The sequence below is a fragment of the Perna viridis genome, chromosome 7 (assembly GCF_037379345.1).
Source record: "Perna viridis isolate PV_CMFRI_1.1 ecotype Kerala chromosome 7, ASM3737934v1, whole genome shotgun sequence".
NCBI classification, from domain to species: Eukaryota; Metazoa; Mollusca; class Bivalvia; order Mytilida; family Mytilidae; genus Perna; species Perna viridis.
The window spans coordinates 48,363,077-48,377,360 of record NC_142451.1 but is presented as its reverse complement, the minus strand read 5'-3'; the positions used below and the strand labels follow the sequence as shown (position 1 = coordinate 48,377,360).

The window sequence follows — 14,284 nt, the reverse complement described above, 5'->3', positions numbered from 1 at the left end:
TGCTTCACAAACAATTAAACTTCTACATGTGACCACACAATTTTCAATGATTGGCAAATTGCATATAATAAAGCAAGCTGTAAAAAGCCCTATACATTATACATTCTTCCGCAAAAGTTGAATTTATTAATAAGTTCGATATCAATATTTTTCCTGCCTAAATTGTACAATTTGATGGATTCAATTTCCGTTCTGTTTGAATGATTTCCTTGTAAGGGCTTAACATAGTATAGGCATGATGTCGATAAATTTGACAAGAACGTTTCAGAAAGAGTGTAAAATAAAAGACAAAAGGTAAGCCAAATGAATATCAAATGTTTTATATTGTTAATAAGTCACAGGTACAGAAGTAAAATTGTATTCTGTTTAGTATTTTGACATTAAATTAAACCATGCTTTTATTTTGAAAATAACATCTAAATTATCCTGAAGAACATGTGTATCAGCTCAATGATACAGCGTATCGTTTAAATGTATTTCTTTTTTTGTATGTCAAGGTAGATTAAGGTGGTATTGTTTAGTTGTCTTTTATATATCATACCCCCTCCGCTTGAAAAGCAGGAGGGATATGGTGATCATTCTGCCCCTGTATACGTTTATTCGTACTTGTTCTTATCACATTGTACCATCGTGCCCCTCCTATACGTTTTTCATCTGAATGAAGTGTGTGTTTTCCTAATGCAAAACATGGACTTGTAATGGGTTGACCAAGGTTATCCATCTTCAAATTGTCGCCCTATAGAAAGTTGATGAAACTGCCATACATTTTTATCACATGATTTCATTTTGCACATCATATGTTTTTATCCATCTGCATTACTTTTTGGATTTTCTAAATGGTTTCTGAGGTAGGAAGAGGGAGTGGATCTCACCAATTGAGTGTTCCTTGCATTTTGTTCTTGTCAGTTATGTCTTTATTTCCTCTCAGTAGCAATAAGAATTTCATTCGGCTTTATTATCAAGTTAACCGTTAATGACAATCTTTATAAATATAATACTCTGTATTCAGATGTTTATATTAGTGGAGTAGCAAAGCGTTCGAACTAACTGATTGTCTCACCGACAACAGTGTTTTTGGTTAAGGACAAGCTGTTTATTAATTTGTCATTATCAGTTAAATGCAAGAGCAGTAAAAATAAGGCATATAATATAACCCCTATTTTAGTCAAACAGTTATTAAATCTTAACAGAAATATTTTATGTAAAGAAAAATGAATACATTACTTTTTTTACAGTGGTTATTTTCGTGACACGTGTTGTGCAGACCACGAGGTCAGGGGAAACCAATGTTATAGTAAGTAAATCAGCAAAATGAATATAGATGGAAAGGGTATTATAGAGCAAAATTATAGCAAAATTGAGGAAATCAAAGTATATATGTGTTGTCACGCCCTTTCAAGTCATTAAGAAGTGCTTGCTAAAATAGCCAGAATTACACATTATTGGATACAACTTCTTACAAACATTTTTTGGTCCAGTTCTATGTACATTTATGATATTAAAATCATTATACTACGTACTTGTCTAAAATCTGATCAACTTGTGTCGTGTACTTATGTATGCATCTCCAATAAGAGAACAAAACTATTCTTGGACGTTTATGGACTTTTGATGAAGATTTCCAGCTGAAATCTGTTTTACAAGCTTATTTGTTAGATGTAGTAAGTGAATCCTATCAACTTCACTTAAGAAAGCTCCTACAAATTTCTTCATAATTTGTTTAGGATGTGCAAAAGGTTACACTTCGGAAATTGACCGGAAATGCAATCCATGTAGTCAGGGTACATACGGAGATAAATGCGACGAAGTGTGTTCCTGCCTCCCGTTTGAAAAGTAGGATATCGTTACTATTTTTTGAAAGCAGTTTTAATTTTCAATTTCATAAACACAAGTTATTCAAAATTAGTTTTAAATATTGTTTATTCTTGTAGATTTGAAGTTATTTAAATTGATGTAAGAGCATATTTACTGAGTTCCGACAAGTGTGTAATATTTAAAGTTAACATAGTTACAACTTTCAACGACGATGAGTAGATTTGAAACAACGAATAACATAAGTTTTTTTTTTTTAAGTATTAAAATGATTGCTTTATGTAAAATGCATGCGTTATGTAGTGGTACTGTTTTGATTTTCTTTGCAAATTTCCATTAGGGAAATATAAAATCTGCTACGATAGCGAGCTGATTTTGGAGATTTTTCACATCGAGTGAAATATCAAAGTCGACGAGCTTAAGTTGTATATTTCGTTTCATTTAATTTCTTAAAACGAAAATATAATCCGTCATATGACATTTGTGTCCCATTTGTCAATGTGGACATTCTAGTTAACGTATGTTAATGACGTCAACAGTTGTCTCGTAAAAAACATTAGAAACGTCAGAAACGTCGTTTTCGACCAATGAGATTTTGTAGACAATGTGATACAATCACACAACAACCAATCGCCCCTTTCTATTCTTCAGCTCCTGAGAACTCGAACCTCTATGAAGAAGCGAGACCCATTTTTCTCAAATGGGTCAGTTGTGTGTAAAGCGATTAAAAATTCGTGGAAAAGTTTTATTGCTCAAAATGGATATTGTTTTATTTTTTTGATTTCATGTAAATTGCGTTACACAATGTTGACGTCATGATCATTCTACGCATTAAGCTGTATCCGCTTTACTGATGAAAAGATGTATCTCGTAGTTTGTTTTGTTTAACAACAACATGAATATTTATTCAACCATTACCTCTTACGATATAACAAAAACTCCAAGATCTCCACTGAATGTGTTTCCTGAATATTTCACTAAATAACACGGAGTATAAAATAAAAATACATATTACATACACTCCAAATATTATTCCTACACAAAACGTCAATGTATCAAACGTTTCTTCCCCAGCCGCAATAATAATGTTGGCACCCAAGAACCCAGGCCGAATTAATCTTTAAGGATACACGAATTTCAGTTTTAGACATTGCTTTTTGAAATACAAAAATGTACCTTAAAATAACTCAAAATGTCCAAAATAAATGACTGACATTTGAGGATTATCTTGCTGATGTGATCAGATAATCGGGAATTTCATCCGCATTTTTCATTAAATTGCGAACGGTATTTGTACTACAGTTTACAATTTGTTTCTTGAAACTGCAACATGATAATTGGTCAACCAAGAGCAAATCAAACATATCTTATGGTAGTAAATGCAGTTGTCCGAGAAATCCTCGCCAAATGGGCTTTTCTTCGTAAAGAAAGCGAGCTAATTTCCAGACAGGTGCCCGTTAAAATGAATAAGAATGATACAAGCAGTTGTTATTTCATGTAAATTTTTCAAATTATAAAAAAAATGTGTTCTAATAATAGAACGAGAAAAACTAGGTCATATGGTAATAACGTTAACAACATGGCGGTCCTCAATTCAGTAACACTTGATGGACCTAGAAGACAGAACAGAAAAGCGGTTTTAATGATTCAAAATCATATATTTGGGTCGCACATAACAAAAATCAACAGCTCACTTTTCTGGTGGTGTTTTAAACCTTTTTATAGCGCGAGTTTGAAATAAAACAGCAAAAGACTTGTGGGAAAAGGAAGGTAGTTATATCTTGATACGTGTAGCCAGGTTTCACTTATTTGTTTTTGTTATTATTTTCTGACACCCTTGTCAAAATGTCATCGGATTCTGATTATGATGAATTTGATGGTTTCAATCAAGCTGAAGTTCAGGAAGCTGAAACTAGGCTTCAAAGGCTATGCTACTACAAGGTATAAGGGATGGTGATATTGAAGCTGATGGTCAAGTAAGTTCTGATGTCTGATACTGACGGTTTTCCTGGTCCAGGTGGTGATCTCCAGTTGAATAATGGTTTGCATGATGGTTTAATTATTATGAAAGAGATCTTCCTCATCATTTCAACCGCAATGGCAGAACAGGGCCTAAAAGGAACATAGGGTAAGGGATAAAGCCTATTGATTTTCTTAAATTATTTTTGAGGACAGCATTTCTTCAATTTATAGTTACTGAAACTGACCGGTATGCACAATAACAAAAATAACTGCATCCAAATGAAAGTAAAATGACATGGTCATGTCCAGCAATACCTGAGAAGAAAGTTTTTCTTGGGCTCTGCTTCATGGTGGGCATTGATCGAAAACCAGAGTCAACAACTTCCTTTGTGCAACATATTGACATTTATCCAGGTAGAAATGGAAATCCACAAGAAAACCTTGGGTCAAATGTAGTGAAAAGGTGCCTTCAGAATTCAAATTTGACAGACTGAGGTTATCATGTTTACACCGATAACTTTTTCACTAGCCCTGAACTTTTCTCAGATTTGTATGAAAATTATAAAACATCAGCTTGTGGAAGAGTGATATACAATAGAAGAGGTCTCCCTAGAGACATGTGCAAAATTCCTGTTGGAATTAATGAAAGTGATAATATGAAATTTCGGCATAAGGGATGTCTTGTTACCTTAGTGTGAAAGGCATGAAATATGTCTACATGCTGTCAACAATACATGACAATGTGACATTAAAGGTTCAAAGAGTTGTCAACCAGGATGGAAATTTCTCCAGAGAACCATTTCCATGTCCCAAGTCTGTCAAACAGCATTCAAATTATACGGGAGGAGTGGACACGGTAGATTAGTATATCCAGTACTTCTGCTTTAAACACAAGACCAACACATGGAGTAAACGTGTCTTCTTTATGCTGCTTTAAATTGCAAAACCTAATGCTTTCAAGTTATTTCAGTTTAGCACAAGCTCTAGCAATACATTTGTTGACTTTTCCATTATAATTTCTAATGGTTTGGTGAATGGATTTATTTCCATCACCAAGAGGCCAACCTTGGCAACAGTAGAAAACCCTCACTCAAATGCACATGCCTACAACATTTGAAAAGAAGTTAAAATGCCATCTCAGCTACAGAAGACATAGGAATGATGAGGCCATCCCAATGAAACTGACTGTATTTGGCTAAATATCACACTTAGAGGGATTTCTATAATTAACATACTGGAATACATAAGTTCAATGTACCTTGTTAATTATATTAATTAGTACAGTTACTAAGACTTTCTTATTTCTTGACTTAATTGAGAATAATCTTTGCAAATCAAAACTTCACCAATCATCATACTTTTTGGTACATGCAAGACTTGACCTTTTAGATGAAAGATACTAAAACAAACCTTGTGAATGAAAAACAGTACTAACATGTATTTAATAGAAGAATGACAAATTAAAATATGAAGATAACTTTATTTTTCAATTTTGCAAGTTTTTTTTACAATTTAGTGTTATCAAGTTTCTTTTTGCCAGTTGTAGTTTGTAATTATAGTTTTATCTCAATTTTTTTGTTCAACTGAAAATTAATACTATAAATATTATAACAAAAACTATAAACTTAAGAAAACAAATTTCTTAATAAACCAACTCTGGAAGCACTGTGTTCAACAATTTCAGTCTCTTGGGTGGTGATGAATAGCCAAAACGCTCTACTCAGAATTACAATTTAGTTATTACAAATGCAAATTCAAAAAAAGATTAGACCTAATCCAGTTTGTCCCTTAATTTAATTGAGTTATCTCTCTTTGTCTGAATAATTCTAATTTTCAATATAAACGAATATGGTGGCAAAAAAGTTGCAAAATAAATGTGTTTTCAAACGGCGATTCCTGAAAGAAAACGCCACTAGATAAGTGAACTATTTGGTTCGTTGGTATTAAACCATCATTTCCTTGGACTGTTATGAAATAATAATAATAAAATTTATGGTTAAATCACGGACACAGAATAATAACCAAAACTTTCAATATTTTCACAAATGCTTGCTCGTTTTGTCGTGTTAACGTCAGCTGCATAAAGTGTAAAGTAAAGTTTCATTGAGCCGGCAAATCTATTGTTTTTTCACAATGGCAACTTTTTAGAAGGGATACAAAGAAAATTTGTCATATCCACCAACTGCAATTAATTTGAACAGGAAATAGAGTATTGAACTTCTAAATTAACATCTCTCGATTGCAGAAACATGATAATAGTATTCTAGAATTATATAAAAAAAAAACATAAAATAGCATTGATTTGTACATCATTAAAGCGGTCCCCGTGGTTTGGTACCCTTTATTAAACTACACAATGTTTTCTTCTAACCTTCTTAAAATAAAGTATAGACAAAACGACTGCCTTTCGTTAAGTTTTAATTAGTAATAATGAAAAATCAGTACTCCTATTCATTTTACTGTTTCCGTTTTCCTCTTGATTAGCTGCAGTCATATTTATGGGTGCACTGATGTTTCAACGTACGAATCGACACGATCTGTTGTAGTGACAGCATCATCCAGAAACATGGAAGTTGAGCAAGTTGCTGGTAAAATTTGAAACATTTTCACAAAAGTTACTTCCAAATGAATAATGTTACATATTTGAACTAATATACTACCATTAGCAGCACCGGACGTTAAAAGGCTTTGTTTAAAGATTTGCAGTGTCAGTAAATGTTTTGGTTTTCTAGCAATTAACTTGACAAACCTTAAATCTAATTTTGTGGTTTTTTTATATATTGGGACGTTTGACTTTTTCTCAAAAATGTTTTATTTTTTTGTCTGTAATTTTTGGGGTTTCTGTTGGCTATGGATAACGATAACTGCGATAAATACTTACTTGGGTTGGTTTCCCCATTAATCCATATTTTTGTCAATTGTTTATTCAGCTAATTTATTTTCCAGGAACTAATGTTGACATTTATATAATTGCAACTTCCAGTGCGTTTCTCTTGGTTTGTCTTGCAATATTCCTACAAAAATGTAGGAGAACAGCTTCCCGGAAGAGAAACGGCAATAAAGTAACTGAGAGAGACAGAACAACCATTCCCCCAGTAGCAATAGTGGATATCGAAGTCCCAAGATTTGTACTGGAGAATGATTATGGTTATGCTGAAATAAATGAAAATAACACAATAAATTGTAATGTTAATTCATCTTATCTTCATGGTAAAGTGGAAAGAGGTCGTCAAGGAGCAAGGCGGTTAACCGATTGTGGTAGTCATTGTGCTCCTGATGGTGTCAATAACACAACCAAGGACTTGGGGACTTAGGGTAGAATTTGGTTTCGGAAAGAGTGAATAACCAAAATATGATCACAAGTTTAAATGGAAGTCGAGTGACTTTTTTGGACATGATCGAATGCAATCTTCAAGCATTCTTGACAAGAATTACATGATTTAAGTTATTCATCATAATTAAACTGATTCTTCTTTATATTATGTAGATTTTCTATGGGAACTAAAACGGTATTCTCAAATAACCTAATTTGATTTGAACCAAGCTTTCTGATTGGTTGGTTCTTTTTGAGCAAACTAAATTATTTTGCATAACGTGCTTTGGTGTTTTGACATCATAAATTGTCCGCACTCTGATGCATAATTCGTCCCACACAAAATAAAGTTTTTTTTTGTGGAAGACTGAATTTGATATGTTTGTATGTTTTGTATTATATGTTTTTAATTGACAGTGATTAGTATTGATGAATTTATTTATTATAGCAGGTTTTAATGATGAAATACTTATTTAACTCATTTATGTTATTTGATTTCATGATTACAGTGAATTTGACTAATACATTAATACACTAATACACTAATACATTGAATGAAACATGTGCTTCTCTTAGTTCTGATATGCAAATTAAGGTTATTACCTTTAGCCGGGTGAACTTGATATTTACTAATTTCAGCATTGGTTGTTTAAGCCTGGTGGTCAGTTTTATTGTTCTTTAAATTGGACTTTGATATTGCTTTTGAGGGAGATGAAAGACATTTTGAATTTCATGTCAATCTGAAACTATTTTCAACTCATTTGATGAATCTATTCAACTCTGTTCTTTTATTATTTATTCCGGATATCACTATGCTTCTTATGCAAGGTATAACCATGTTATGGTGTATACAATATTTGATGATGTTAATATTAATATGATGTACTAATCCCGAGACGATTGTTTGGGTTCTTTGCAACTCAGTGTGATGTAAGCATCGTGTTTTGCTTGCTTTGGTATTTTTCTAGTTTGCTTATTTTGCTTAGCTTAGTTTTGCTGATATTTTCACAGCTTATTCATATGCCTAACGTTTTTGCTTTGAACCACGTGGATGCCATATGTGCATGAATAAGCTTGTGACATACATTTTTTCTTTAGTTGACCATATTATACAACTTATGAGTACTATATTTCTATCAGTTAAATATACAGTTTTTCATTAGTATAATGAGAACAGATAATTCATTGGTAATTTTCATATTTTTGTTGTAATTTTTATTTTGAAAACGTAATCAACGGAACCAAGGTTATAGCAGTATTCAAAAGAATTTAATCCCGGGACAAAGACCAGTTATCCTTCTTTACACATTGTAATGATCTTATATGCTTAATTAAGGGAGTTTTAGAAAATGGATTAACCACCCAATAAAGAATCCAAAAACCTTCAGAGGCCTTCGATTTAATTTTGTGGAAAACCCATACAACCAATCCATAACATGTGGTCTACGAAACAATTCTTCATACCAGGACTTAAGTCCATTAGAAATGAAGTCATAAGCAAAGTTTTAAACTTTAGAAAAGTGTGAAACTGGCCTATACCATGTTATTTCGTATTACCTGTAAAAAATTCGGAACATTTCTTAAATAAGAGGGAAAGTGTGTAACTGGCGATTTGATATTCTAAATCGCCATTGAAGTCAGATAAAATTAAATATAAAAAAAAATAAAAATAAAAATATTAAAAGAAATTAATCACGGGAAACTCAAGCTTATTTTTGTTTTACCACGGGCTGGTCATTCATGCCTTTGCATTATTTGACCCAGGGCAACAGCGAGGGGTATATTAGTGGTATAAATGGTCAACCCGTTGTAAAACAATGATATACTGGATTTTCCGTGATTTATTTAGATTCTTTTAAGACCATTACGGTACCTTTATTTTACATTTTTGTTACCTATTACGTTAAGCTTAGCTTACACCCGCCATATTTGTCGATATTTGGCTGTTCACTTCACGCTATGTTAGTTGTAATTATCGTTGATGAAACTTAGTATTTTGTATAATTGGTAATGAAGGGAAGGGCGAATTAAATAGAACAATGTTAGATATGGCAATAGTTGTTTGCATTATAAGGTTACAGTATTCACAAATGGATAGTTCAACAGTTCATCCATTGACTGTTGTTATTGTTTGTTTTCAAATATTATTGCGCATGTGGCGAGTGCTATCGTGTACATATGGCAGTGATTTTTTGGAATTAAATTAAAATGTTCTAAAAAATAACTTTTGATATTTTTATTCAATATGATGTTCATTGACGCTACTGAAATGAATGAAAACAGCTGATACACATCAGAGTGTCTCGTGTGTTTATTTACATGATAATTTACACACACACACACGCCGCATCTAATAAGATACAGCAATCAACAGTAGTGGTATCAAAGCCCTTAAGGACTTCATATAAGAATGGGTGACTAACTTTTATATTGTACAAAAAATGAATAACTTTAGCCATGAATGAAATTGTTTAATTCACAGGTGTAGTTTGAAGGGGTTCCAGGGACAAGACGGAGGTTAGACAAAAAAGAAAACAGTATATCTGTACTAATAATAACGAGGAGTAAAAACGATAAATTACATTCCCCACTTTGTCAGGGTGGTAAGAGAACTAAACATGAATCTGCATATGTATCAATACAATGGCATCAAAGAAACTGTAGTAATATACAGTCACTTGTTGGTAAGGACATCTCGATAGGACGGTCGCTTTTGAGGGTAGTATTGGTTATATGGATAGATTCCGCTTATGAATGAACCTTTTAAAATATAGTGGTAGATATCTTATAGACCAATAGATATCCATCATCTGATCTTTAGCCTCGGGTATTGACTGTGAGGACTGCAGAGGCCATACTCTATATACATATACTTTATTTCTGTTAAACCTATGTAGACACATTGGTATACAAATAAACATGCATTTTTTACATATTAATGTACAGTTGTTGAGAAACAAATATAATTAATGAGGGAAAGAAAAATATGTATAAATAAGAAATTTATAGTCAATTGCAATATTTTAAAGTAAATGAGCTAATGAATACCACAAAAAAGTCAGCACTCCGCAAGTTGTGTCAATTTATCAGAGTAATTAATAAGAAAATGGATCCTCTCATTCAGCCATTTAATCATCACCCTGATTTTATCCACCACGCTTAAATCCAAATCATTTATATGCTACTTATCTTTGAATTTACCTATCTTACTTATTTGTTAGTTTTGTTATTTACACTTCACACTTTGTTCTTCACTGTATTTATCTTCTTACTTTTTTTGTCTGTTTGCTATTTGTACTTCAACATGCATTTTAGTATATACTGATATCCATCACCTATATCGCCATCCCAGCAAAAAAGTGTAGATTCTGTTACCTCTTGATTGTTTTTTCATCTCCCATTTTCAACAGGAAGTTTATAATTTATGAGTCGAAATTTAAAAAGCGTTGCAATATCTTTATCATAAAGTATATCAAAATATTTTTAAACCCCATGCTCATTTTTGAATAGTCGGTGATTCAATGTTTTAGCACCATCTTCAATATTTGGATGAAGTGGCAATGAAGAGTTTTTTTCAACAGTGTTTTTTCGCCATTTACCGTTACAGATAAATTGATAGAGCCATATGTATTGCAAGCCCCATTCATTAAACGTGTTTTCAATACCTTCAAGCCAAGATGACGAAAATGATTAGAAGTTAATTTCTTTTTCTAATATATAATTTTATTATTTCTTAAACCCCTATATTTCACAACCATACAGTAAAATTGGCTTGACAATTTTATTGAACAGTTCCTGCTGGCATTTGAAAGAATATTAACTCGCCCTTTTTAGTAGAATATGTATTGATTTATTAGCCTTTTCAGCTAAATGATGTTTGCAGGTTTTAAAGATTCAACTCTTTAAAAAATGTACACCGATGTAGTAAAAATAATGTACGATTTCTACAGCAGAATATTTGTAGACAAATTTCATATTCATTATTTGTGCCATGTGTTACAGTACTCTTTAAATTTGTTCAACGAGTATTGCAGATCACTTGCCGATTCAGCAAAAATGACAGTGTCATCAGCATATAATAAGACAAAACGTTTTAAAAAATAATTCTTATTCCTTTTCTATTGCACTAGTTACTGTATTTAAGCCCTTAACATTTTTGTTTTGCTATGAAAGTTATCGAAATCATTCAAAAGAAATAAGAAGGAGACGGATTTTTAACCCTGACGCACTCCTAATTCACAAGGGAAATAATCTGATTTCTGACCATTTCAATTTATACGAGATTTGATGTTTTGATATATATTGTGTATAACTTGAAACATGTTCCCGTTAATATTATTGATTATCATTAATTTGCCACAGGGTATCAAACGCCGCTTCAAAATCTACAAATGCACAATACATATTTTTTTTCTTAAATTCAAAAACTTCAAATATAGAATGAAGAACAAAAATATTGTCTACAGTGGAATATCCTTCTCAGAATCCACATTGGTTTTTCCTGATCAAGAAAGATTCATCCGAAAATCTATTAAGCTTATCATTCACTACAGACATGAAGAGTTTTCCAAAGCTGCTCACTATAATTATTGGTCTACACTTTGTGGGATTATACTTATTTCCTTTTTTTTTATAAAAGGGTTTTATAGTTCCCACAAGCCACGACTCTGGAATTTTACCTGTTTCAAATACCAAGTAAAAATATTTTTCATTTACATCAATAAATTCATCTAAAGTTGCCTTAATATATTCATTAACATTAATTATACCGTCATCGGCACATGCTTTATTATTCTTAAAATTTTTACAACACTTGTATATTTCTCCCTTCGTGATTTATTTTCTTATTAATGTTTTAAAAAAAGATCTTCCATTAAATACTGTGTTTTAAAAGTTACGAGTATTTTTAATTACCGGATTAGTAATGGAGAACAACACCCCTTTTCACACTTGCAGTACTTGAAAGTACGGAATCTACAATTTTACTATGATGTCACCTTTGCATGCACTCGACTTTTGTCGGAAATTTACATATCATAAAGAAACTAAATGTTTAACGTAAATGTATCATTGTATTTGTATGTAGCAGTCTATAAAATGCAATATGTATGTGAAAGAGTATTCAAGGGAACCGAGGGGACAAAGACCAGACATGGAAAACAGACATACACAACAAAAACATAGAGTAACTAAAATCATACATACAAAGTAACAAAAGCAAATGAGCAACTCGCACTCCACTAAAAACTGGGAGCATGGACCAGGTGCACCGGTACTGTATTTAAGCCCTTAACATTTTGCTACGCAAGTTTTCGAGATCATCCAAAAGTAAAAGAAGGAAGAGGGGGCAGATTTTTTACCCTGACACACTCCTATTTCACATGGGAAATAATCTGATTTCTGACAATTATAATTTTTACGAGGTTTGATGTTTTGATACAAATTGTGTATAACTTGAAACATGTTCCGGTTTAAATTATTAAGTATCATTTTTTTGCTACAGGGTATTAAACGCCTTTTCGAAATCTACAAATGCACAATACATATTTTTTTCTTAAATTCAAAAACGTAAAATAGAGAATGAAGAACAAAAATATTGTCTACGGGGGAATATCCTTCCCAGAATCCACATTGGTTTTCCTTGAGCAAGAAAGATTCATCCGAAAATCTATTTAGCTTATCATTCAGCACAGACGTGAATAGTTTTCCAAAGCTGCTCACTGTAATTATTGGTCTATAGTTTTTTTTTAGATTTTATTTATTTCCTTTGTTTTTATAAAAGGGTTTTATAGTTATCACAAGCCACGACTCTGGAATTTTACCTGTTTCAAATACCAAGTAAAAATATTTTTCACACACATCAATAAATTAATCTAATCTAATAAGTGGCCTTAATATATTCATTATTTATACCGTCATCGGCACATGCTTTATTATTCTTAAAATTTTTACAACACTTGTATATTTCTCCCTTCGTGATTTATTTTCTTATTAATGTTTTCAAAAAAGATCTTCCATTAGTACATGTACCACTGAATTTAAAAGTGTTTAAATACTGTGTTTTAAAAGTTACGAGTATTTTTAATTACCGGATTAGCAATGGAGAACAACTTCCTTTTACAAACTTGCAGTACTTGAAAGTACGGATTCTACAATTTTACTATGATGTCATTTTTCCATGCACTCGACTGTTATGTCGGAAATTTAGATATCTGAAAGAAAGTAAATGTTTAACGTAAATGTATCATGCACCATGAAAACTGATTTATTCAACGGATCATAGTTTTCCTTTCCTCGTTTGTCTACCCTGGACTTGACTTTTTATGAGCAAGTCGGCGGGTGTTTCTAAAAAAGCAGACGACGCTTTCCCAACCGGTGCACCTGGTCCATGCTCCCAGTTTTTAGGTGGAGTCCGAGTTGCTCGTTTACTTTTGTTGCTTTGTATGTATGATTTTAGTTACTTTATGTTCTTTGTTGTGTATGTCTGTTTTCCATGTCTGGTCTTTGTCCCTGGATTACATTCTTTTGATTACCGCTATAACCTTGGTTCCCGTCAAGTCCGTGGCAGACAAAAAGTTTGCGTAGTCTCGGCAAGCTCTGGCATAATCTATGAGTTTTGATATGAACGCTCCATAAGCAGGTGTTGAAGGGATGTTGCCACAGATGAAAGGAAAGTGGATAATTTTGAATGAAAAATCATCACGTTTGTCGTAAAGTTTGGTCAATAGTTTTCCTTTACCATCAATTTTTATGTGTAGGTCAAGATATGAGGCTGACTCTACAGTGTCTGGAGTATCCTTTATCGCAAGTTCGTCGGGGGTAGATGCGATGTATCAAATCCCCAAAATTAGGATTGTTTAAAGATAATATGTCATCTATGTAGCGGAAACTGAGATTAAAGGATCAAGCTCAACTAAATTCTTTCTTTCGGAGCAGATCATTTATAATGTTAGCCTCATAAGAGTGAAGGAATAGGTCAGCAAGTAGAGGAGCCCAATTTGTTCCCATTGGAATTCATTCATGTCGAAATGTTGATTTTAGTGGAAAATGAAAGTATGTTTTCCTCTAAAATGCAGATCAAAATATAGGAGAGGTTATCGTTATGTAAACATATAGCATATGAAGTCTGAAAAAGTATCGTTTGTTCGGTGGGTTTTTCTACATTCTACCATTTGCAATTTTATATGGACTGATAAT

General features: G+C 32.4%; 1 protein-coding gene across 1 annotated transcript; it reads left to right on the top strand.

Annotated features, from left to right (window-relative positions):
- Window positions 1–229: 229 nt before the first annotated feature.
- LOC148613067 (uncharacterized) lies at window positions 230–9,268 on the top strand. Its single transcript, XM_088595082.1, has 5 exons — window positions 230–294; window positions 1,236–1,294; window positions 1,725–1,833; window positions 6,259–6,362; window positions 6,721–9,268. Exons 1-5 carry the CDS (start codon window positions 236–238, stop codon window positions 7,086–7,088), a joined length of 699 nt encoding a protein of 232 aa, XP_088451208.1. The 5' UTR covers window positions 230–235; the 3' UTR covers window positions 7,089–9,268.
- Window positions 9,269–14,284: the final 5,016 nt, after the last annotated feature.